General features: G+C 43.7%; 1 protein-coding gene and 1 non-coding gene across 2 annotated transcripts; one reads left to right on the forward strand and one right to left on the reverse strand.

Annotated features, from left to right (window-relative positions):
* The first annotated feature begins 5,602 nt into the window (after positions 1-5,602).
* Positions 5,603-16,233, forward strand: LOC119164251 (uncharacterized). Its single transcript, XM_037416400.2, has 3 exons — positions 5,603-5,753; positions 10,694-11,009; positions 13,370-16,233. Exons 1-3 carry the CDS (start codon positions 5,684-5,686, stop codon positions 16,038-16,040), a joined length of 3,057 nt encoding a protein of 1,018 aa, XP_037272297.2. The 5' UTR covers positions 5,603-5,683; the 3' UTR covers positions 16,041-16,233.
* A 9,182-nt stretch (positions 16,234-25,415) lies between these two features.
* TRNAT-AGU (transfer RNA threonine (anticodon AGU)) lies at positions 25,416-25,489 on the reverse strand. The gene has a single exon. It is a non-coding gene; the product is annotated as a tRNA-Thr (tRNA).
* Positions 25,490-25,897: the final 408 nt, after the last annotated feature.

The following is a 25,897-nucleotide window of genomic DNA, read 5'->3' on the forward strand; positions in this document are numbered from 1 at the left end:
TTTGTCACCATTTCTTCTTGCCGCATGTCATTTTATTTGTCCGACGGCTCCATTTGCTCCTTCGATGCAAACCAATAAGTTACACTGGGTGAGTGTGACATTGTAAGAAAACATCTCTCTTTTATAAGGCAGTAAATCACTTTTTCTGTTATCCAAACAGACCTTAGAAATCGTGAGCTCTAGAATTGCAAAATCACTAATAAAAATTGGCAGATCCCATGTACAGTGTGAATCGTTGATATGCGAAGCACGAATGAGAAAGATTGATATGTCACTTTAGAATCAGCGCAACGTTACATACTTATTGGGATTGGCACGTTAGGATCTCTCACTCATGTTCGCCATGCAGTCATGTCATACCAAACCAGTTTCGCACTTTGCCATGTGAACAGCAAAACCATGAATGTAAATCATGACGGTCCTGACATACAGTCATGATTTTAATGTTATGACAAGTCACTTATGTTCATAATAGAGTCATCTTATGCCACACCAATTTCGATATTAATACCTTTATCGAAACAGTCAGGAGGGCTAAAAGTCGTTGACGGATAGATAGATAGATAGATAGATAGATAGATAGATAGATAGATAGATAGATAGATAGATAGATAGATAGATAGATAGATAGATAGATAGATAGATAGATAGATAGATAGATAGATAGATAGATAGATAGATAGATAGATAGATAGATAGATAGATAGATAGATAGATAGATAGATAGATAGATAGATAGATAGATAGATAGATAGATAGATAGATAGATAGATAGATAGATAGATAGATAGATAGATAGATAGATAGATAGATAGATAGATAGATAGATAGATAGATAGATAGATAGATAGATAGATAGATAGATAGATAGATAGATAGATAGATAGATAGATAGATAGATAGATAGATAGATAGATAGATAAGCTTAATGTCACGGATGTTCACTGAGAAACGCTTCGCACTTGAATGTCACCCCTCATAATTTTAATAGGACATTCGAAGAATACACACAGTTACATAGGCAATCTGAGGTTTGCCTATGTAACTTTACTACGCGTATCCTAGAGCAGATACGGGTCATCACTTGGTATGTTGTTTGGCACTGTGCTTATAAATGTGCAAGAACTGGTTTAAAGCCGAGTGCACCCATAACTGGCAAACACTTACTAATCAAGGAACTTTCATTAAAGACTGACACATTGATAATTCTTCCGGGAATCAAAGGTGAACTGCAAGGAAGTGAATTTTACTTTTACCACTGCCTTATGCATTCAATGAAAGACAAGATACTGAAGCAATCAATGCAAAGTGGCAGGGCTGTTGAACTTGTGTTTTTCGCTTTTTTTTCAATGACACCTGAAACAACAATGCTGACCACTTGTGACAGTATGGAATGTTTTGGATTACTGGTGATTATCAGCAATGAAAAAAAGCTAACCGTAGACTTTTCGCTACCCATGAGTGAAGCCAGATAACCAAAATGACTTTTGCAGGTTTCTAAAAAAAATTTCTTCTTTGTGTTCGAAGAGAAGTCTCTTCGCAATGTTTCGTTAACAAAAAAAAAAACATTGCGCACAGAGCTGCGTAGACGCGAATTGTGTTGCGAGAGATTGTGGACTCTGGCAATACCCGAAGCTGTTGCTCGAACTTGTAAAAAAAAGTGCACAGAAGAATGGTTACAGTAACTCACTTCAGCACCGCATTTATCTACCACGATGGTAATGAGCTTTCATCTCGGACACACTTACCACCTGCAGAATACCACGTTTCAAATACACCGTACGTCTCTTAAAACAACTATATTGTTTTTGCAGTATTGACAAAACACACTTCTGGCATCAAATACAAACATAAATGTCATTAGATAGACTATTGCTCTCGCCTGTTTCACCTGTGTTCCCATAATCAAATGCAATATTTTAATCTTGGGTACATATGTGGGTGGCATTTAGGACTCACCTAGTGTGGCGCGTGATAACAGAAATTGCTAATTGGGATCAGATGATGTTCCATATTAAGAAGTACTGAAGTTACTATAATACTAGAGTGTGGTGAGCGCAGTGCGCCAGTGAAGTGAGTGCCTTTAAAAAGTGTGCAACATCAAAAGAAGAGCGTGCACGAGTGGTGGTCGAATAAAGCACCAAGACGGCGATATTGAAGCAATGTCGAACACGAGATCACAAAGCACGGGACATCGACGTGCAAGTGGCCCTGGCACCCATGAAGTCGGTAGCAAGTCTCGACACGTCACCACGCCGCACTGTATATCTCTGGCTTCAAGATAGTCACGACCAACACACGACAGCAACAGTTGGGAAGACCAATATGGCGGCCGAGAAGACAACAGGCCTAGCGGATTCAGTCCGACTCAGTGCAGAAAACAGTGCTCGATTCTAAGGCAAGTAGGTTATCATTCTTTAATCTACTCTACATGTCGAGTGTGCGATACGGATCGCGCCTGCCGGCAACGGGCTCGGTCGTGTTGTATATTGCACGCACGAAATGCATCGCAAAAGTCAGCTTCGGCGTCTGCACTTCGTCTGTGCTATGCGACCACCTAGAAATCGGCCGCCATTGCCGTCGGCTTCCCGTACGCTCGCTCATCCAGTGTTCGCCTGTCTTCGCCGCCGCGATGAGCTCCGGGCTGACGATATTGGGCTGAGACCTCGTCGCTGCGTTGGGAGTTGTTGAAAACACGTTGCGGGTTCTCGTAAAAAACTTGGTTGTAGTATGTCGCACGCTGTAAGTGCACCAGCACGGGCTTGCGTGCGGGGCTTTCGCTAGCGTCGAAACTCACTGAAAATTGATCGCCATTACAGTTGTCTTTCCCGTCAGTCGGTCGCAAGTAGCTCGGCGCCGTCCGCTGGCCGCGGCGGTGGACTCGCGTTTGCGCGCTGCACTCGCTCGAGTTTGTGGACAAGGGCCGCATTACTGTCAATTTCTTTGGCGCTAGCTCCAAACTAGCTCGGCGCTGCTCGTGGCGGTGGCCAAGCGTACACGCACTCTCCTGCTCGATGTTCGCTGGCGGCAGACACTCCGCGTGCAGCGCCGTGTTTAGTCTCGCGTTCACTTGCTCGAGCTGAACGACGCCGCTTAGGACTCACCGACTTGTTAGCGGCACGGTGGCTCGCGGAGTTGTGGTTGTGGCGCCGCTCCTAAGCTGTTGTGCTACAGGGATCGAAATGAGTCCTTGACGATGTGTGAAATCACGGTGAAATTATTAGCATGTCATATCTCACGTATGTTTTCATTTCACCTAGCACGTATTTCTCATATGCATTTGTATTTATCCTGTCTCACTATTTTACATACTTCTTGTGCAGCCGTGGGCACACACCGTGCTGAAGACTGTATGCGCTGGCGTATGCGATGCCTGTCATTCATCTCTCGTCGGAGCAGCTTCAGATAGACTGTGCGAGATGTGAAGGTAAAGTTATTTGTGTGTCATATTTTAACGCTTGCTTTTATATTAACGTGCATGTACTTGTCATACGCGTACATCTTCATCTTCTGTCACGTGTGTTTAACTATTTTTACTATATTATTGTACGTGCAGCCTTGGAAACACAACCGGCAGAAGGCTGCGTGCGCTGGCGTCTGCAATGCCTGTCATCTATCGCTTCCGTCGGAGAAGCTCCCCAAGGAGTGAACAAGATTTGACAACGAGACTGGACTTGTACACTTCACAATGAATTGACTTAAAAGAATGGAGAAACTTTATGTGTATGTAGAAAAATAAAAGATTTCGATGTCTCACTTTTGTCGTTCATTGTTGCCGTGACTGCGAAAGCAGTTACACATAGGTGGCTAGCTACTTTTTCGCGTGTTCTTTTCTGCGCAATTTGTTGCTCACTGCGCAGAAAAACAGGCGAAAAGGGTATTAGGCCTGGCATAAAATAAACAAAAAACAATGTTTGAACTGGGGACAAAAAGTTCATCTGATTGGAGTATTTGAGTGGATCAACCATTCGTCCGGCAAGGTGCAACTGTGAAGACTAACGGTAGCCCGGTAAGGTGTAAATTTGGGCATTATTATTCGCTCTGCCAGATGAAAATGTGAGCACTAAATGTTAGTCCTTTGGATGAATTGTGGGAATAACCGTTACTCACTAAGATGTAAATGTGAGGTCTAAATGTTAGTCCCTAGAGCTCATCTGTGGGGACTAACTGTTAGACACAGTGCCGTTAGTCCTTAAAGGGATTATTGGTCGTGGCAGCCCCATTAGTCCCCAAGAAGACGAACCACAGACCCTTCTTAACACCCTTTTGCCTTAAAGTGTAGGCCTGCGCAAGAAAAACGCACATACGAGTGTTACGCCTACGACGCACGAATACAACTTTCTTTGGTGCTTCACTTGTTGCAGCAATTCTTTCATGCTCCAAACCGTGCTTCATGCTCCAAGCCCTTTCATGCTGCAAGCCCTGCGGCGCGTCGCGAGCAATGGACCTATGTGTTAGAGAGGAGAGCTCGGCTCTTCGGGTCTTTAAGCTGTCGGCCCCAGTGCCGAATTTGTAACGCCTCTGTATATATGCTGTACATCAACCTAGTTTAACTCACCATCGTCTCGTCCGCTCGTCTATCAGCTCCGCGCAGAAGCAGTCGCGAGCTGAGAAACCTACGCTACCAAACGTCTGGTGACCTTCCCGGCGGAGTTCGAAGCAGTGGCGCCTTCGGGGCCGTGTTGGCGTCACCGTCTTTCGTAACAACGCGCAGAAAATCACATTGACCATAAGGCAAGCCTGTCGCTATAATTTAACTCGTAGATTTCACCAGAGTAATTATGAATAAACGTAGTATTTGCCAAATTATTAGCTTTCAAAGCTGTAACAATTATCGGACAATGGCAACTTAATCACGAGTTCTTCGGAAGGTCTCGTAATGATACGACCCCAAGCGCCACGATCGCGCAACCATACGCGTGTATATGCAGAATTTGTAGGCGTGGTTTACGTGGCTTAGCACTGCGCTGCCTGCTGCACTGGGTTTTTAGGTCACTCTAAACTCGCACTTGCATTTTGGTTCCTGTGGGTATCGTGGATGCACTTTTCACGAGAACGTACCTCAGGTTGCCATGCTTTGATTACTCGAAATAAATTGAAGATGGCAAATCACGCTTGTTCTTATTACGTGTTTCGAGTGCCCCTCTTCATGCAGAATGTCCCGGCTGCCATCCAGATAGTTGCTGTCTTAAAGTAATATCTAAGGTGAATCACAAGCGCCGACGCATCTTTCTTGATTCCCAGACCATCACATGCGTTTTCTTGCCTGTAGTATTCCCCGGTAAAAAAAAAGACAAGTTTGAAGGCCACATCCATCATGGCACACTTGTATCCTGTGCAACTGTACCTCTCTGAAGCTGTTGAATATGACGTTTACTGTATTTTCCATACGCTTTCCTTCACAAATGTGGCCAATAACAAAACTACACAGTGCTGGAAGAATAGGCATCCAACTTCCTTGATGTCCTCCAGTTTAACGTAGAAAGCGCCTACCTATTATTACACTTAGTTTGCGTAAAGCCATGCAAAATACGGACACCGCGGGCAAGGCAAGGACACAACTGACCCATCGTTCTTCAAACAATGGGCTTACTGACGCGCGCTGTTGACACGTGGCCGCTTTTTCTCATCCGTGACAGCTAAGTGAGCATGCACTTTATTCTGCTGTATGTAGTAAAACGCGATGCACTACATCGTCATATTGCTTGCCACTAGTTGCCTTGGTTTGATAGACGGAAGCCGCAACTGCACAAGCAAGTATATTTCTTTTTGTTTGTTTTTTTCAAAGCTAGACATTGCTTGCTTATTAACGTAAAGAAGTTCATTGATTGATTGATTTGTGGGGTTTAACTTCTCACCACCATGATTATGAGAGACGCCGTAGTGGAGGGCTCCGGAAATTTTGACCACATGGGGTTACGTGCGCCCAAATCTGAACACACAGGCCTACAGCATTTCCACCTCCATCAGAAATGCAGCCGCTGCAGCCTGGATTCGATCCTAGGACATGAGGGTCAGCAGCCGAGTACCTTAGGCACAAGACCATCGCGGCGGGGGAACGTAAAGAAGTTGCTTGAATGGGTTACTAGATAGCTGCGGATTGCGGCGTAACAATAGGGTATGAAACCGAACAAGCACTGACTGTGGATGAGAGTTTCTTGTGGTTCCCATAAATAACGCTTAAACTACGTCGTTTTTGAAAGGCTATACTTCGGTCACAAGGTTTCGCTTTTCAGAACGCAGCCTTTTGGCACTCGTTCCTATCCGAAAGACATGACAAAACAGAACTATATAGAAAGAAATACCAAAGATCATGTGTGTTTTTCATCTGGGCTCGCTGTGTTGCAACCGAGTACTCCACCACATAGCTATACTAATGCTTGAAACCCACGAGCAAGAAGACCCTGTACAGGCGTCACATCTAACAAGGAATCTCGTTAACCTCTGTAATATTTCGTGGCAGAAGCGTAAAATATCCCGTCATCACACTAAGCTAATGAAACAACGGGTCGACGAGCGTGTGAATTATTGTTCCCCAGCCACTGCAATCCACTCAGCCATGATACTTTATAGTCATCAGCCGCATGTATCACTAACTAGGTGCACATGACGCCTTAGAGGCATGTAGCGGGTACTTCTATTGTCCGCAGAAAGACGACTAACGGCGTAAAGAATGTTGTGCTACTTCACAGAAGTTAAGAGTGAAGGAGTGTTCGATAACTTGTGGAAGCCGGGAACTTCAAACCCACTGGGCTTTCCCCAACATGAAGCTGCCCTCATAACTCGAAATAGGAGGTGTCACAGTTAGCGAATGTTTATTTATTTATTTTACTTATTCATATACCTACCTCACAAGCCCAGTACATACCACAAAATTGCAGGAGACCTACATATTTTTTATAGTATCACAATGAGTGGTTCATGCAGATTAAAAAGAAAACAAGGCAACATTTATCCCATACATTTTAAATGTCTTGGCTGTACAAAATCAAAAGGGCATGGAAGAACATACAATGGGGATGGTAATACATCAGCCTGAAGTAAGAATGACGACCTGTCGCTTGAATAAAGCTAGAAAATTACTATGGACAGTGTTACACAATATCCAGAACGACGCAGCCGGATTAAGGATGAGAATGACTTGCAATAAACAGAAAAGTATTCAGCCCTAGTGTTCAACAGAGGCGTTCCCGGTAGCTTCTCAAAGACTTCGGTACTTCAAGTGTTGGCTACAATACCCCAAATATTGTTCAACGTTACAATGTGACGTGGTAATTCAGGGAAGTTGATTTTGTTGACGTAAACATAAGGGTGCTTAAAACTTGTTTTCCTGCAAACGAAGGGAAGAACGATGAGGCCTGAAAGCGGCCGAATTTGATACTTGCTGATGATGATTTCGCGCGAGACGGATAAGTGAAAATGTTCTGAGCAAGACGTTAACAAGAAGTGATAGCTTGATTTTATTTGCGCTATATTGCGAGCTATACACTATCAAAAATTAGGATATGTTACTCCTTTGATGGAGTTCTAAGTTGCCACGTGCACTGTAAACAGAAATAAGCCGAGATGGGAGTAAATGACCTTGTCCTCTAGCGCACGCCCAGATGGGAGTTTTAAAAAACCGTCCGCAGGGAGTAAAAAATTTACTCCCCATCAGTAGGGGGTTTTTGCATGGTGCCAGGGGAGTTTTTATTTACATCCATTGGGGAACTTTTTCAGGTCAGTATGGGAGTAAATTTTTTGCATCGACAAAGAAAAAAAATTACGTCAGCAGCCGTACCATGCGCAAGCGTAACTTTAATTACATAACATTTAATGCGCACAACAATGATTACAGAACACAAACATTATCACAACGTTCACGTTATATCACAACACTCGCACTCACCACAGCTTGCCACACGCAGTACATACCTACCATATAGTCACCGGGTATATATATGCACCACATTTTTACCTCCCATGTAGCCCTGGTGAAAGCCTTTTTTCGCTATTAATTAGGCAATCAATACGCACGGCGTAAGTATGAACTTGCGGTGGTCTGATGTAAGCACTTCAACACACATGCCTTTCATCCTAAGCCTGCCTAATATTTATTATTTTTTTTACTATAGCAAAAAAGTTTCATCAGTTGACGCTCTGTCGTACGGGCTGAATTTGCATTAGCAGTACTGTTTGTGGACCCGTAAAATGCACGGAATCATACACAAAGTGCGCGCGGCCTTGAATGAACACATTAACGAGGCACATTTAGCAGCTCCAGCGATGAACCGAGGTAGACCGCCGCTACCGCGTTCGACGACTAGGCCTCACTCACGAGTACGGCACGGTGATTCGATGAATGAGAGCTGGCGATCACAAAATGCTTGCTGATGTGCAGTTTACGTCTCGTTTTTCCCATGCACAGAAATAGGTATCCGCTATCCACGCAGTTTAAGCTACGGAGCGATAGACTTAAACGAATGAGACGGTTCGCAGACGCTGTTCCCGTTGCTCGCACGCATTGCATGTATAGCTCGCAGAGCTCGCCACGGCGGCCGGTGCGCAGTGCGAGCTCGATACGATGCCGGCTTGATACCGACGCCATAGCGAGGCCTTCCTACCGCTTAGATGTTGCAGCCGGTGAAATACCGGTGACACTCCGAGAAGCTACTATCGGCGGAGACGGGGCGAGCGCGTCGCCAGCGCAACTCTCAGACCGGTTGCCGGCCAGCCTGCCGTAGTCGAGCGAAGCCTACTTCAGACCACTTTGAAGTTTCTGATGGTGAAACTCGAGGAGCAGCTGCTGACGATCGTAACAGCTTACTTTTGCTACCATTAATTTGTTCTTCGAAGTTTTTTGTTACTCGGCCCTTTGAAGCGTGGCATTCACGACGTTTCGTTGAGGAATCAGACCGATGTGCAGCGTGGTTTAACGGTGCGAAATATATTGAAATGTTCCCAGTAAATACCAACCAGTCGTTGCTATTCTTCGGTGCACTTATAATATCGTTGCCTGTTGACAAATGCTTACACGGTTAGCCACACAAAGCACATGTGTTTCACACCGACGTGCAAACATATGCCCGTACACACACATACACACACACAAACACACGCACACAGACACACGTCACGCCCAAAGAGGGTTTTTAAAGCTCCTATAGGGAGTTTGTAACACGTGACCTGAAACTCCCTGGGGAGTTTAACAAGGTCATGTCGTTCATAAACTCTGTGATTAATGAGGGGGCGTTTTACGATGACATCCGCCGAGTTCACACCCTACCAGGGAGTAAATAATTGGGGCAGGGGAGTTTTGTGGGCTTATGCGCTGGAGAAACTCCCATCTCAGCTAACTTTTGCTTACAGTGTGTGTGATTTCCTTTAAAGGGGCATGCTAAATTTTTTTTTACTCTCCGAAAAGACTAAAATGACCACTGAACAGAGCTGACGAACCTATTTTAAGCGAATCACCTGCAGGGCAAATCATTAACACGAGAAATGAGTCAAATGATTTCTTTCCTTTTTTTGAAGAGTAAACAATGGCATTGAAACCCTTTTGCGACAAAACACCCCCGCTATTCCCAAACTACACGTGGAGTTAGTCAGCTTCGGTTTGTGCTGTTGATGCAGCGAGAGTTAAAGTTCCTATTTCGAGAGACACTACATAAGAACTCGACAGTGCAGTGAGGGACAGTGCAGTGAGGAAGAGGGACACGTTTGCGCAGTAATGGTGTTCACGCCGCACACCGGTTTGAACTAAGCCGTAAGACTCTTCGCATCTAAAAAGGTTAGCACAAGTGAACATTGGCTAGAGCGGCGAAATCGAAACAGGTGGTCCTGTTATTCACGAGCACACCAACAGTGATACAGTCAAACACATTTCATTTTTCAAAGGCGGGGTAGCCGGTGGATTAGCGGAAAGCAGCCGATCTTGCTGTTGGCTCGTCCAGAAGCCCACATTTCAAAGAGACGCTTGTTCGTTGCTTATCTACGATTATTGCTGTGCACGCGTTGTTACTTTCTCTTTGTGATTGATTGATACATGGGGTCTAGCGTCCCAAAACCATGATTTGATTATGAGAGACGCCGTAGTGACGGGCTCCGGAAATTTCAACAACCTGGGGTTCTTTAACGTGCGCCCAAATCTGAGCACACGGGCCTACGACTAAGCCGCCGCCGCCGAGATTCGATCCAGCGACCTGCGGGTCAGCAGCCGAGTACTTTAGCCACTAGACTATCGCAGCGGGGCACTTATTCCCTTGAGACTGTGCTTTTTATTTGCGGGTGAAAGCACGTGAGCACAAGCGACAAAACCTTACTGAGTGAGATGGAGACGTGCCGGCCGTTGTTGATGACACTAAAAGCTTATCAGGTGGTGGGTGTTGCTCCACACTTAGCTGAGCTGGGCGTGGTGGGACGCACGCTCTCTTTTCAGGCAACAGCTAAGGATTGATACCATTGCGCAAACATTTGTGCTTAATCCAACACTCAGTTCGCAATAGACTGGTTACAACACGAAAGGTACTTCGCTGGATGACGCGGTTGTGTTTCAATACACCGTTCTGTTCTCTTTTTTTTTTATCCAGATGGAACGCTGCAGTAGTTACCTACCACGCTTACTGCGCATAAGATTTTAGTCTGTTTCAGTCGCAGTCTTCGCGCCTTCCTTTCAAGAAAACTGCAGTGTTTTACCAAATTCCACCATGTGCAGACTGTGGGCCTGAAGGATGCAGCAGCTTGGAACAACCAGTTGTCGGAAAACCCCGGAAAGATCGCTTCTGCAAGGCTCGCTTCACACCGTCCTGGGAGAAGGACAAGCTACGAAACTGCGTCTGTAAGCGGGGTTTCGTGAGGAACTCCTGGGGAGAGTGCATTTCCAAGAAAGACTGTTGGCGCTGCAAGCTACGCCTCCACAAGGACTGGCACCGTTGTGCCTCGGCTTGTCCGACAACGTGCGGTCAGCCGGTGCTCACAGACTGCCAAAAGAAGTGCTCATCGGGATGCGAATGCATCCCTGGCTATGTGGTGTAAGCTCCATTTCAAACTATTCCTTTGGCATTTCTTGTAGTAGTTTTCTTTCCTACCTGGCTATTGCTTAACAATACAAGCCACGAGAAAAAAATACGTATTTAGCGCAGATGAGGCACCATGGTTGTACACTAAGGAAAATAATAAATGATAAAATTTTAATCCTTAAAACTACGATATGACTATGAGGCGTGTGGTGGTGAATGGCTCCAGGAATTTTTCGGCGCCTGTTATTCTTTAACGTGCACCTGTATGTAAGTACATCGGCCTCCAGCGTTTCGCATTCATAAATAAGCATTCATCATCGCCGCCAGTATTTGGTCCTGCGGCCTTCGGGTCCGCAGTAGAGCACCATAGCCACTAGACCACCGTGGTGGGCTGACTGAAAGGTGGCTTTCTTAGCAATGAAAGCTCACCCCCATTATATAGATACGCTAGACTTACTGCTACATCACACACATGACACGGAGACACAACCCAATGCATTTGTGTATTGAAATCACGAGGTATAGGTATTTCATATCAACCAGTAAGAAATGTCTGAAAGCATGGTGTTTTCTACAAAACTGACGCTCAGTTCGACTAAGGAAAAAATCGGGACCTGTTGTACACACCGAACTTGATTTGAAACGGAAAGGGTTCTGGTATTCGTTGCTGTTTGTGATCCTTTTCGTTTTTAGCTTATTACGGAGTCAATTCACATGCTCACTCAAATTTCTAGCGTACCACACCTTCGGACCTTGCTCTGTAGACGTTGCTCTGCTGCACTTGGTAGTCCTAATTGGCAACGGCTCCGACACGTGTGTATATTTTCTGGTCAATGGTGATCGAATAGCAAGGTCACATGCACTGCATACCATAATATCCGTGAAAGAACGCCCAGCCGAACACTCGTCTTATTCCAACGTCACAAAATGCCCGCTCCTGAACTGTGATGTATTCCAACTACAATCAAATAAAGACCACACGTCTTGCTTTTGCGTTACTTGTTTATAAAACAAAGATAACATTTTACCATATGTGAATGTAATTAATGAACATACTGTGAATTTAGAAGCGTCCTATTATCTATGTAGCGGCTTACAAAATAACAAACTGTTCTGTGATCGTCTATATTGCGGAATTATAGTGTAAACATTTTCCTTGTTAGCAGGCGTATTCTCCGCAGGTCGCGGGATCGAATCCCGGCTGTGGCGGCTCAATTTCCGATGGAGGTGGAAATGTTGTAAGCTCGTGTACTCAGATTTGGGTGCACGTTAAAGAACCCCAGGTGGTCAAAATTTCCGGAGCCCTTCACTACGGCGTCTCTCATAATCATAAGGTGGTTTTGGGACGTTAAACCCCACATATAAATCAATCAATTAAGCAGGCGTATTCTTACCAATGTTCATATTATGGCAGTCAGACGTCTATCTCCGGAATCTCAACGAGAAAATTATTTCGGTATCGAGTACATCCATCTTGCCTGACATCAGATTTCTGTTTTACCTGATGACGTCAAACATCACCCAGAACAAAGCTAGATACGCCCTGCAGTGTAAGTATATGTTATTGTGCTTCTGCTGTACATTAGCTCACTAACATTTGTGCGTGCTGCACAGTGATTTTTCGTCTTTTCGCCACTAAACACTCATGAGCAGAAACATTTGATTCAACTGAACAGCATCTTCCAAACGTTTGCAAGCACACATTGAAAGAGACGTGGCATTCTAAGAAGGGTTTTAGTCATCCTTTAACTGCCAATTTATACGCAATAATAACGTAATTCATTACATGCTAGGGCTCTGTACTTTCCTAAACACAGCACTCTACTGTGTAAAAAAACATCAAGCTAATTCTCATTACTGCTATATTATTACTAAAAGTGTCTGGTCAACTACATAAAGCATTTACCAACAAAGTCTTCTGTGAGTTCGGTCCAGCACTTTTAGTTAAAATGGCTCACCTGTTGCGACATCGACGTGGTTCAGGCTTAGTTTGCATTTTGAAATATAGAAATATCAATTACTTAGTGTTCTGAAATACTAGGACACTCGAATTGAATCAAGTATTTGGTCTATGAAAAAGCACTGCTTTCAATTCATAAATACTTGTGATTTCTCCTGTTCTGTAGAAGGCGTTACAGAATTTTCCCGACTTAAGCGTCGGTACGCTTGTGTCAAACTGGTGTGCACAAGTTACCATCTGTATTTTTTTTATTTTAATAGCTTTCTCTGTAATGAGCCCTGCCAGAGACACTAGGAACTCAACCCCATTTGATGTAGTTCAATGAATTTGCTCTTACGCGATTGTTATGTGTTTTTCTTATGAAGTACAAGGTTAGAACCAAAACTTTTTCTGCTGTTCTTGTTCTCTGCAGACACCCAAAACGTCACCACAAGTGTGTCAAAGCCGACAGTTGCCTGCCGAAGTGTCCAATTCATTCAACCTTCAAGCCGTGCGTGTCAAGCTGCGAGCCTAAATGTAGCGAAAAGCATCCCAAAAAGTGCGTTCACCGTTGCGACACGGGAGGATGCGTTTGTGACCAAGGCTACGCCTACTTCATTAGAAATCGCCAAAAGGTTTGCGTGCAAGAGTCACACTGTAGCTTGTTCGCTCCTCCACCACTCTCTTTTACGTCGATAGAAACCGAACAGTTCAATCGTAGTGCAGGCGACATCAATCGATTTAGTGGTGTGGGAAGAAACCCAGAAGGCACGCCTTCGCTCGGTGGCTCAAGAGGTCTCAGCGACCACGCTTCGTTTCCCGGCGCTGAACGCCTTGGTGGTAACTTAGAAAATGAAGATCCGAGCTGGATGCCAAACGAAGCTATTCTCAGTGAAGACGAAGTACCTGGTCCCTCTCCTTTCAACGGAGGGCTGGCTGGTGAAGCCTTAAATTTCTTACGGGAACGCATGCAGCCATCAGCCATCGAAAGAAATTTTCGTACGGGCACACGCCTGAGTACGGACTTCGGTGATGCAGCTTCCCTTGATGAGTCAGGCCAGAACACGCACACGCGATCACCCGAAGGTAACCTCCAGCCACACGGTTTTGAAAGACGGGGTGAGGCCGATGTCGTACTGCAACCTTTTGTTCCGTCCTCACAGAACGTGTCAATAAGTGGCAGTACCAGCACAGATGAAAACGTGGAAAGTGAGCCACTTCGTGTTTCTAATTTATCTGATGAGCTTGGCGTTGAAAACGAAAGGGAAACATTGTCATCTTTAAGTCCTAACCGACTTCTGGGAGAGCCAGCAATGCGTCCAGAGGCAAACATCGGATTCGACACTTTCCAACGTGGTAGTCCAGAAGAAGGCCCTGATTGGCAGCCAGGATTAAGTCAACGACGTGATGCTTCAGAACATGGTATTTCTGGTTTGGATCAAAGCGGGGAAGTTACAGAACCACCTCTTAGTGCACGCCCAGACGCAGCCCTCTCTGAAGACATAAGAAGGCAGCCGCATTCACAAGAAAGTGAAGGCGAATTTCCAAGGAGGCCCGATGACCAACCATTGCAAACAAGCCAATATAGTGGGGATACAGATACGGGCATGTCTGGCCAATCTTCACCCAGTGACACAGAAATGGAGGAAAATAATAGCGGAAGATTAGACAAAGCCATGCCTTCGCTTCCTGGAAAGTTCGACGAATCTGGTTTCACAATGCTGACATCGAGTGCTAGTGCACGTGAATTAGGCAGCCAACTGAATAACGATGAAGATGCAAGAAATACTGAGCCATCTGCTGCTGCAGCGTTCGAAGAGCGTGATGTAAGTGTAGGAGGCTTGGGTGCATCTCCCCTTGCCGCCGCAGGGGACCGGTCGGGTGTAGGAGAATTACGACCAGTCATACCAGCACCGGGCAGAGGAACGGCGGCCGTCGTGCCGGGCACTGGTGGCCTGGAGTCGGGTGTTTCTGGGAGGCTTGACGTCCCGATTAGGATTCAAACAGAAGAAAGTATAAGTGGTCCCGACAAGGTAAAACCAGGAGAAAGTATAATCAGCAGCGGTACTAAGGAAATTGAAGGGTTGGTGAGAGGTACAAGTTCACCACTTGGCGCAAGACCACAGCCAGAGGGAAGTCTATTATATGAAACCGAAGGGTATAAAAACGACGACTTTGGTATAGGCTCCTTTAGTACAACTTCACATAACTTGCTAGGATATGGCCGGGCCGGCGTAGAAATGCCTAGGCAACATACACCATTTGATGTTACGCTCCGATACGGCCGACCTCCTTTCACATTTCCTTCTCCGAGAGCAACCACTCGTGGTGCCCAAGAATTTCAAGAGAATAGTTTTGGTCGAAGAGCAGGATATGTTACCCTACCTCTTGGTGTAGGAGCTCGCGATAGTAACGTGTTCATGGAGTACTCGAATACAGGTTTACCACTAGCTGGTACAGAAAATGGTCACCCTGGTGGCCTAGAATTGCGTCTATCAGATAAGCAACCATTATTTCGCACGCCGTATCGTCGACATGGGGCCAGGGTCAATGCAGATATTTCCTCAAGGGTAAACGAAGCCCTGGGATATGGCGTAGGCAGTGCCCGAATATATGTCACAGATCATTCTCGAAGTCCTACCGCAAGCCCTGCAGGCGATGGATTTCAATTTCTTCCAAGAATTGAACGAGTGCCCGGACGTCGTGACTATTACACAGAACAGCACCCATTGAACCGAGGGGAAAGAAACTTGGTTGCTTTGACAGAATATGGAAGGACAAGTCTTCGGCCCTTCCTAGTTCTTCCACGTATCCGGGATCCTTTAGGGCACTCTAATGCCAGGCCCGAGTTTCTTCCACGCATTACACCCATAAATTTCAGCGTGAATTATAACAGTGCTCACCTAAGTGCTCTTAGGCGTAATGCCTTGCTACGGGCTTATATTGCAAGGCGTAGTGCTCTCCCTTCGGGTATATACGACGACACAACAAGCTCAGGACGTGTCAATTCACAGAACACAAAAATGCGACAGCTACTGTCGGGAGGTTATCATAGAGTTAGGAGCGTAGAGTACGAGCTGGCTGGTTTAAGTGAGAGCACCTAATATTATAATACGGTACTATGACAGTGAACGGTTCCTCCTTTTTTTCTTGGACTTTACACATACATGCATAAGACAATCGAGGGAGGCTATACGGATTCGATTGCTGGTGACGTTTGTAGAGCTGCTGACAGGCATTGCAAATGCTCCAAATGCCATTGCTATCAGAGCGTGAATAAAATTTCAATTTAACTCACTTTGTTCGCGAATATTATTTCACTGGGTATTCTTGCACACAATTCGCCAATACATGAAGAAAAATATATTAGCATAAAGACTAATTTGTAAAAAAATGGATATTTTGATGCCTGCAAACGCAGGTTTCAAGACTTCAGCAACTATTAATTTTAAGGTTTGAAACCGGACGCACTTATGTAGATTACTCTCAAGAAATACGTATGCAATGAGTAACGCGAATAATTTTGGAGAACGTAGTTGAACAGGCTTCTAAGCCGATCTTGTTGTTATATGTTCATCTCTTTTTATTATCCCATATATGCGTCGTATACAAAACAAAGTTTTAAGAAAAAGGAACACAAAACCCTGTAATGCAACTACAACACCACTCTTTTTTATGCAGCAAGGTCATTTCGTATTTATTGCACCCATAGCAAATTATTGCGATGGTGGCTCTAACCCTTAAACATATTTCTCCACTTAAACTAAAACCACTTTCATCAAAATTTCTATGAAAGAATTATTCATGATCCTCAATGGCATGCATTTTTCAGCTGATTTTTTTTTTGGTCCACCTCAAGGTGCTACTGACGGATCAACCTAGGCCAAAATAACGTGTTTGCGAAGTTGAAGACTTTATTGTAGAGCCTGTGGACTGCACACAACCAAAACGAAAATATTTGAAAATTGTATGTTTTGTAAAGAAAATTCAGAAAACTAATATTGGCACTTTATAATCATTGTATCTTGTAGTAAAATTCCAGAAATTATTACAATTCACCGACTTTCACTAGGCGCTAAGTATTGAAATATACAAACCTATCAAAACGATTTCTTTCTTAAAAATTAAGGAAGCTGGAAAAACGCAAAAAGGCAGGTGTACAAAAATGCCCGAAATAGCAATTTGTAAGAAATTTTCTTTTCATACTGCTCTGCCACCATTTCGGTAATTTCAAATGTTCCTCATATGCGCATAAACTGTTTAGGTGCTCAAAATATTTTGAGAAAAATTCTACAATTAACGCTTCCACGTGTTTTTCCCCATATTTTTTCTAGAAAGTGAGTTTCGACAAGCGTACTGTTTGAATCAATTGGCATGAAAGGGCTGTTATATTATTATGACAATATAAAACCCAACCTGAAGCTTTCATTACTTACAGCTGCGTCAATACTCAAAAGCAAAATCAAGCGTATTGTTTAAACACATGTACTATTTGAATACAAATAAAGCACAATCAGAAACACTTTCTATAGATTGCGAAAATACTGAATGTTCAAAATATATGGTTTTTATAGCTCAGCTGGGCGAAGTCGCTTTAAGCTTGCACTGTGCAAAAGTGGATATTTATAGCCAGACACACAGCTATATATGAAGGATTGAAAGATGTGTAAAGCCAGTGAATAGCTCATCTTCCACTGTTTTAACATTAGCAACTACAATATAGTAACAAATGTGCGGCATACACAGCTTTCGAAGCCACGCATGAGGAGCATGACGTTCACGATTCGCGGTTTCATCGTTTCACTTGTGACTACCAGTGTGCTGTTCATTAGCATTTCTGAGGTACATATTTCACTTTTTTTTTATCGGGAACATTCTCTTCTGGTGTCCTTGACTGCGTGTATTTGCCATAGTGGATAGATTCTAGCTGGACCAATGTTGCCGCTGGGTGGACTGTAAGAAGAACTGCAAAACAAGGTAAAGTGCCAAAAAAGCCTCGTTATTTAGCCTTAGTGGCAAGGTTATAGATAAATAGCGCAGAAGCGATATTGTTAATACATCCTTTTATTATGCAATAACCTATATCAAGTCTAATAAGCTTAAGTAAAAAAAACAACGACTTTCTTCTAAGATTGTTATAAGCAAAAATCAGGTTTCAAATAAATAAACTATTGTAACTTCAGCATGATATTTGTTGCCTATCCTGAATTTGAAGCGTTCTTGTGAGAGTAACTTTGCAAAATTCTAGCCAGCTTAGTCAGCAGTGTAAATGTAGACGTAGAATTCTTGTCATTTGACGAAACGCCATTACTACAACAGTTCTAAGCTTAATCGAGCTTCAAGTGGTGACAGTTGGCTGAAGATAGTCATTCCTGCTCCATCCTATTGCAAGCCCTTTGTTGCAATGTTCACACAAGGGAGCTAGCGCTAAACCTAAGTATACACGACAGGCAGCATCATAATCATGCAAGCCAAGCACTTGCCTGCGTATAGTGTGACTTTCATGCCACTGCGCCATACATACAACGCTTAGTTATTGAACAGTCATCTCCCTGGGAGACAACATGTGCGGTACGCGCACGTCCCGACTGGCATGTGCAGGAACAATTAACGTATTTATGCTTGATTGGTATTGTATCTGCGAATAAAAGAGTCAAAATAGAAATATAAGGGACTCTCAAAGTGGGCATGGAGGCAGCCTAACATTTGCAATCGGTCAAAGAGATCACAAAGCAGCCAGTTTTGCGCAGATCAACAATATGTGGCCTTCCTGCGTGAAATCATCATCTAGTTTATATTTCGTGACCAAGCGTCACAAAATAGTCATCCTATGCGAAAATTAGGCGCTCTAGCAATCGAACTCTTCGATACACGTGCGCGTAGTGCTAATAATATAAAGAAACATTATTGACTAGCTGCAGATGATTCGACACATCAAGTTTGAAATGAAGTACATATATGCATCATTTACTCCTAAAACACCATGACACGAAGTTTAGGGTTAAGACCACACACTCTGTACGGCGGTTCATTTACTTATGTTTTATTATCTGTGAGTTTGCAGTGTGTGCTTCACTTCGTAGTCAGTTGTTTTCACTGTTTGTATACAGCACCAATCAAATGTCACACTGAAGTGGTATTCTTGCATTTGAATGCATATTTAAGTAAGACAGTAAGTCGGGCCAGTTGGTTAGGATCCATCGGGAACTTTCTTACAGTGCAACACCAGAAAAAATACAGGACAGGGAAGGAGTAGAACAGCGCCGTCTTTTCTTTCTGTTCTACTCCTTCCCTGTCCTGTATTTTTTCTGGTGTAGCGCTGTAAGAATGTTCACGATGCATATTTAAGTATGCATTCAAGTGCAAGAATACCATTCAATGCACTGCCTATGAATGAATGGATCATTTTCATTGAAATCTAACCATATAGCATATATAAAGTGACCTATAAAATCATTTGTGTGTAGCTCTAACAAAGTTTTAAAAAAAGATGTCTCCACCTTTTCGGTACGCAATTTCGTTGTTTTCTGTGTCAGTCTCTGCAGCATTGCCACCTGACTACTACGAAAACGTGGACCAAGACTCCGTATTGGGTAATTAATATTCCCTCATGAATTGACGCAGGATACTACCCGATTCATTCGATAAAGCAATGCAGCTGCCGTATGTCGAACCGAAAGCATAAACTCAACTAGCCTTTTCAATCCTTGTAAAAACGCATTTTGCAGACAGTTATCCTTTGCAATTATGCTTGTTCGGTTCTTTCACGAAGTACATGCTAATTAAAAACAGCAGCTTTCTACCGGATAATGCCTTATTTCTCGATAACGAGAACAGAATTATCAATTATTTAGGGCAAAAATTGTGAATCCGGACAGTTGCTGGAGATGTTTTGGCAATTCGATATGTGTTCTTGCATTCTTCAAGACTGCAAATGCCCTACGTTAGCGCGTATACCTAGCGTATTGCATTTCGTGTGCCACACTACTGCATGCATACTACTCATACCCCTAACTTCCCCTCTAAAAAGACGCAAGACATTGCAAATTGACGCATTCTTTTATTGCCTGATTTTCATGTAGAAGTGTTTCACCCGCAGGAACTGCTATCATTGCTCCACGTAGACCATGCTGGATTCTTTGAGAAGCCTCGTGGTTGCTGGAGCTTCTTTTAAGATTACACGCAGGACACGAAATGCGAAGTTTATTGCAAAGCTTAAACATGCGCATGTCTCAAAAGTTTGAAAGTTTGAAAGTTTATTTTACGCAAGACGTGCACTGTATACGAAAACACACCTTCGTTTGCAAAAACACTTTCTCAAGCGTCCTTAACAAAATAACGGGATTGTAGTAGGATGTAATACAATACAGTAGAATTAAAAAGGTGTCTGAGATTTGTATAACAAACAAATGCAGTACGATAAAAATGTTACAAGTCACAAACTTTTCCTGCAATACTTAACGATGAAACGCATCTTTACAAGGACAATAAGGTTACTGTTTACAAGTATGAACTGTGTTATACGCTGTCAATCATGTAGTGCATTAGCCTTTGAAGCAATGCACGTAACGTTCTAATACTGATTCGGTTTTAATCATGCTTATTTTCAAGATATGCACAATAGAAAGTTTAGTTTAGTGCGATAGTAAATATCAGTTACGTTAGAAAGGATCAAACAATGACGCAATACAATCCCAGTAGTGCGAGGTGAGCGGGGAACCGAGACTGTTGTCATGACGACTTTTTCATCCAGGGATTTTAGTTTTGCCCAGTTTGGCCTCAACTTACTTGCTCCATTATAATTTTGGAGCCACTGTACATAGTGCAATATTTTCACGATATCTTCTCAAACCGAACCAAAACAAGCGAAATAACTTAACTGCATCGCAGACGTTCTGGGAGTGTGCTCCGACAGAGAAACACCGGTGCAGAAGGCACAGTTAGAGCCCGTGTTCTGCAAGCCCGAGCTGGTGCATCCGCAACATCTCCGGAAGAAGAGAACGTGCGTCTGTGCCGACGGTTACGTGCGAAACGCTTGGGGTCGCTGCATTCGTGAGAACGAGTGTAAATTGTGCAAGAAAAAGCAGTTTGAGGACTACAACGACTTCTGCGTCTGCGCTTACCAATGCAGCAGACCGGCGGCCACGAAGTGCGGAAAGGATTGCCGACCCGGCTGCGACTGCCCTCCCGGGTTTTCAAGGTGTGCGCCGAAAGTTGTATACCTCAAGCTTATTGCAAATGTTTAGCAGTTAGAACTCACTTTGAAGGTGGGCGCAAGAAGAGAGAGAGAGAGAGAGATAAAGATGCAAGGAAAGGCAGGGAGGTTAACCAGACGCACATCCGGTTTGCTACCCTGCACTGGGGAAGGGATAAAGGGGCACAGACAAAAAGAATAGATGTGGGACGCGCAGGCGGAGTGTACCTGTGACTACTTTGTGTTTTGTACCGCGTTAATGCTCGAGAGTTTTTAGCATAAATTTTATTGGTGGCGTCGCTGTCATCGGTTGCAAGTGAAGATTTGGAGTTTTCCCTGAGTGAATTTTTGATATAGATGCAAGCGAAGAAATTCCAAACCGACGATGTGACTAAGAATTGAACCCCGCGCGTCTGCGTTGTAAGAAGGTAGCTTGCAGATCCAAGCCCATGCCCAATTTTGCTTCGAAAAAGCACCATGCGAACGTTCTGCAGTGCGAGTATGGGTATTATCCCGTGCAATATCACAGAGGAGAAGCATGCGATCATATTGCTTAATCAAGGAAAGTGCGCTAACAGTGGTGTGTGCAGGTGCCCATCTATCGCCAAGCACACGTTTGGAGCTAAATAACGTTACCTACAACAGTATTAACAACGTTCGAAGGTGCACAGGTGAGCGTGGTGCCTCTACGGACGTCCTGTGGGCACATCGCCAACTCTAAGAAGGGATAATTGTGTTGCAGTGGTCGCTATGGAAACGTGCTTGCAGCAGGCATATTCTGGTAAAGCCTGAAAGGGTGACTTTACATACCGCATGAACATTCCTTTCCTTGCAGCACGGTTGAGGTGTGTACCGAAAAGAGAATAACGTGATGCGAGCCAGGTAATGTGAACACGTACTAATTATTTTATCGCGCTCTACTCTTGATGGGGAAGCTCGAGCATCCTCCAAATTCAGCGCTGCCCTTCATAAGTCAAAACCTGAACCAAATGGCCAAAAGCAAAGTTTTGTGCAATGGAAGTTGTGCCAGTGGCAGCGACCATATAATATCGAATTTCCATGGAGCAACTGTATTTGCACGATCTGGTGGGCAAGAAAGAAACCACCGTCGTTTCTTCTGCCGATGTAAACCGGTCACCGGTTTCACTTCCGCACGGCTGCATGCCACAGTGATAACCTATCTTGCCCGCCTTTTTTTTTTGTTGTAGTTAGTTCCATTGGTTGCGACTGCCAGTAGCCAGCGCCATTCATGCACCTCCCTCCATGCATGCTTTCTAGAGGCGTTATGCGTTGTCTCATGCTGACTTGAGTTTCACCTCTTATAAATGGCTTACCTGTGATTCCAAAGAGAGCTCAGGTTGCTGCATTTACAGCGCGAATTCGTCCATTCATGCGCGCACTACCAGTTGTGTACTATTGCCAAACTGTCAATGTTTGATATTGTGAATGTGTGTACTGACGACAAAGTAGAAAAGGCGACAGCGTAATGAGATTCAATGATACAAGGCAAAAAAAAACTTTCTAGCAAAAAGTTAGCAAGTAACGCAAGCTTTTGCTCAAAAACAGTATCTTAAAGTATTATTAAACGGCATAAATAGTAATAGTGATTGGATACGTCGTTCCTGGGATCCTTACTAGGTAAATAAAGATGACGTGATGCTTAAGTAAGTTTTCAGCACGCCATGAATATGGTCTGTAAGGGTTGCTGGCACGTTCGTGCGAATGATGCCGTTCCTTTGTGTTATTTTACAGATCGTAATTCTCGGATTTCATTTGCAGGCTTGCCAGTGGTGCGTGTGTAAGAATCAACGAGTGCCTTCCGATATGCCCTGCCAATTCGACATTCCAGCTGTGTTAATCCGGCTGCGAGCGTCTTTGTCGTCTAGGCCCCAGGAAGAAATGCGTCCCATCCTGCAACGTAGGCAACTGCATCTGTATAGAGGGATACGCCATGGAAAGTGGTATCTGCTATCCCTGGAATAAGTGCCCTAGAAAGTAATCAAGCATGCTTCCAGGAATAAAGCTACAGAAGTGAATATTAGATGGATTCGTGGGTCTGTCTTTGAAAGGTTTGAAAGGTTTTGAAAGTTTGAAGTTTTGAAGCATTTTGAAAGGTTTGATTTCATCATTACAAAGCTGAATTCAAGAAAAATTATTCCTCTCTATTCTGGGGGAAGCGCTTCTCTTGAACTTGCCCAAATTGTTTCCACAAAAATAAATGTGGAGCGCGATCGGGTATTATAATCAATAGGCCATATGGTAACTTGAAGCTGAACTAAGATAAAGAATTTTCCTATGCAATACCTTTCCGCGTTTTGTTGCATTGTAAGCAGCAGTTTATGTCTTTTTACAGCTAAAGCTGTTATGGAATAAAAGCAAATTTCTCGTGCGCCGTAGTTGTCCATCGCCGCTGCCGCAGCCGCTGGTGTCCGTAAGCACTATCACGCGAAATAAAAAAAAAGTGTTAAAAACACCAAGAACCTGATGTGATTCAATGCCGGGTCGCCTGCATTCCAGTTCAGAGTTCTACAACCGAGCCAAGCCTGTGCCTGAAACTCGGTTCCAGACTGAACCTAGGCAGGCTTGATTTCGACAGAGGAATTGAGCTAATTTATCTAATAAAGTGTTTTATAACAACCAGGCGTCACACTATACGAATCCCGCAACGAGAGGGTCATAGAATGCTTCAACCAATTACTAAAGCTTCAGACATAATTCTTAATTGTCGCCTGCCACAGTATCAAAAGAATGTAACGAAATTCCTTGCAAGTGTGTGTCGGTTACCCCGCTTTCCCAAAAAATGAAGCAGGATGGCGTAGGTAATTACTTTGTGCTACACAAAACTACGATGACTGATAGCATAGCGGGTACTCTGCATGTGTGGTTGAAGTGGTTACACAAAAATGTTTTTAGAAATACATTGAAACGTCACTCTTCCAACTCACATTGTGATTGTGCTACATGTTCAGCGCAGAAGTGGCGGCTTTTTGATCGAAAACCAGCTGAGACAACAATGCTCAAACTTGTCAGTGGCTCACGCTGCACATGTCTCTTGAAAGCAACATATCAATTTTTCGACCAAATCCAATAAGAAAAATTAATATATAATTCCGTGTACTTGGTTTCTCATTAAGTCTGTCACAATTATTGTGGTGATGTTTATTGGCAAAACAATTCAAATATTCATAATAATCAAGATAATAATTAGCAAGCACCACATTTATTTTTTTCTGTTTTTCGGAACATACGTTTTTTATGTTGTGTAGGCGTGTTTTACTAGCTGGAAAAAACTTTATTCAAGAGATATGAGTAAAGTATACTACTCACAAATTCGAATTTGTCATGAATTGTTTTCAATACAACTTGTATGCCCCATAGCTCGAGATGATTATGTCATCTCACAAAGAATCTGGTTCTTGCAGAAATTTTTTCCTGTGATCTGAAGTCAATATTACACTGACATGACCTCTAGTAAAGATGGTAATTCCACTGATACGACCAATACTGAAAATCTTGGATAGAATATTATGTGCGTTAATTAGCCATGAATTGGCCTCTTTGAATTCGCGAGTACTGTACCTGCATGTGCCTTTTCTAAAGGAGCATTGTTTTTATCAGTCTCTTCATCGTTCTCAATTTATGCTGAACCCTCTTCGTAGGCCTCCAGGTTTCAGCTCCGTAGGTAAGTATTGGCAAGATGTAGCTGTTGTATACTTCCCTCTTGAGGGTTAGTGGCAGATTATCATTTATGACTTGAGAATGCTTGCCGAATGTAATTCATTCCATTCCTATTCTTCTAGTTATTTCCCTCTCATGGTACGGCTCCTCAGTTACTACCCGCCTATAAGACATATTCTTACAAAACTGCCAGCGTCTGTCCACCTATCGCGAAGCGCTGTTTTCTTATAAGGCTGTTGCATATTACTCTAGTTTTTTCCATATTAATTTTCAGGCCAGCTTTCTTGGCATCCGTGTCTAGTTCAGTGACTCATGAGCTATAAATCGACCCTTGAGTTGCTTATCACGGCAATGACACCAGCTAGTCACTGGTTACTAAGATACTCTCTATTAACTCCTAATCCTGACTGGCACAACCATCACACAGAGGCCATAACAAACTATGTACAAAAAATTCACCTGCTAGGACTAACAATGTTTAAAAAATTGAACAGAGGACTATTAACTCCTAACCCTGACTGGCACAACCATCACACAGAGGCCATAACAAACTATGCATAAAAAATTCACCTGCTAGGACTGACGATGTTTAAAAAAAATTGGACAGAGGCACCGGTGAGATTCGAACTCACGATCTCCTGTTTACTAGACAGGCGCTTTAACCAACTAAGCCACGGCGCCGACGATATCACGCTGGTCTGAAAACTCCATTTATTCAGTATTCAATCGATGCCACTGGAATACAGGTCACCTACAAGACGCATCAATATGCATCAACCCGTTCCATCTTAGAGCACAACTTGCCCAATAACACAGAGCACGATTCGTACTTGCGGGACTCATTGAAAAACAGTTTTTTGCGTCATTACGCATGGGTAAAAATGGCTATCACGTGTGTGGGCCTGTTCAGAATCGCGTGACAGAATATAGGTCTTAGCGTCGCTAGCGTCGATTAACTGCGTGCTGGCTTGAGAATGAGCGAGTGAGTGAATTTTCAAAGGAGGAGAGACGGAAGGAGCGAGCGAGCGAATGATTTATTGTGTGCCATAGTGTGTGCTGCTGTGCATTTTAGTAAAAGCACTTGCATGT

The sequence above is a fragment of the Rhipicephalus microplus genome, chromosome 8, assembly GCF_043290135.1.
Source record: "Rhipicephalus microplus isolate Deutch F79 chromosome 8, USDA_Rmic, whole genome shotgun sequence".
Classification (NCBI taxonomy): Eukaryota; Metazoa; Arthropoda; class Arachnida; order Ixodida; family Ixodidae; genus Rhipicephalus; species Rhipicephalus microplus.

Excerpts from the sequence above, each read along its gene's own strand:
- LOC119164251 (XM_037416400.2), top strand. The coding sequence starts at position 5,684 with ATGCACTACATCGTCATATTGCTTGCCACTAGTTGCCTTGGTTTGATA. Across the intron at positions 5,754-10,693 it reads CGGAAGCCGCAACTGCACAA|ACTGTGGGCCTGAAGGATGC; the intron begins GCAAGTATATTT and ends CACCATGTGCAG. Across the intron at positions 11,010-13,369 it reads TGCATCCCTGGCTATGTGGT|ACACCCAAAACGTCACCACA; the intron begins GTAAGCTCCATT and ends TGTTCTCTGCAG.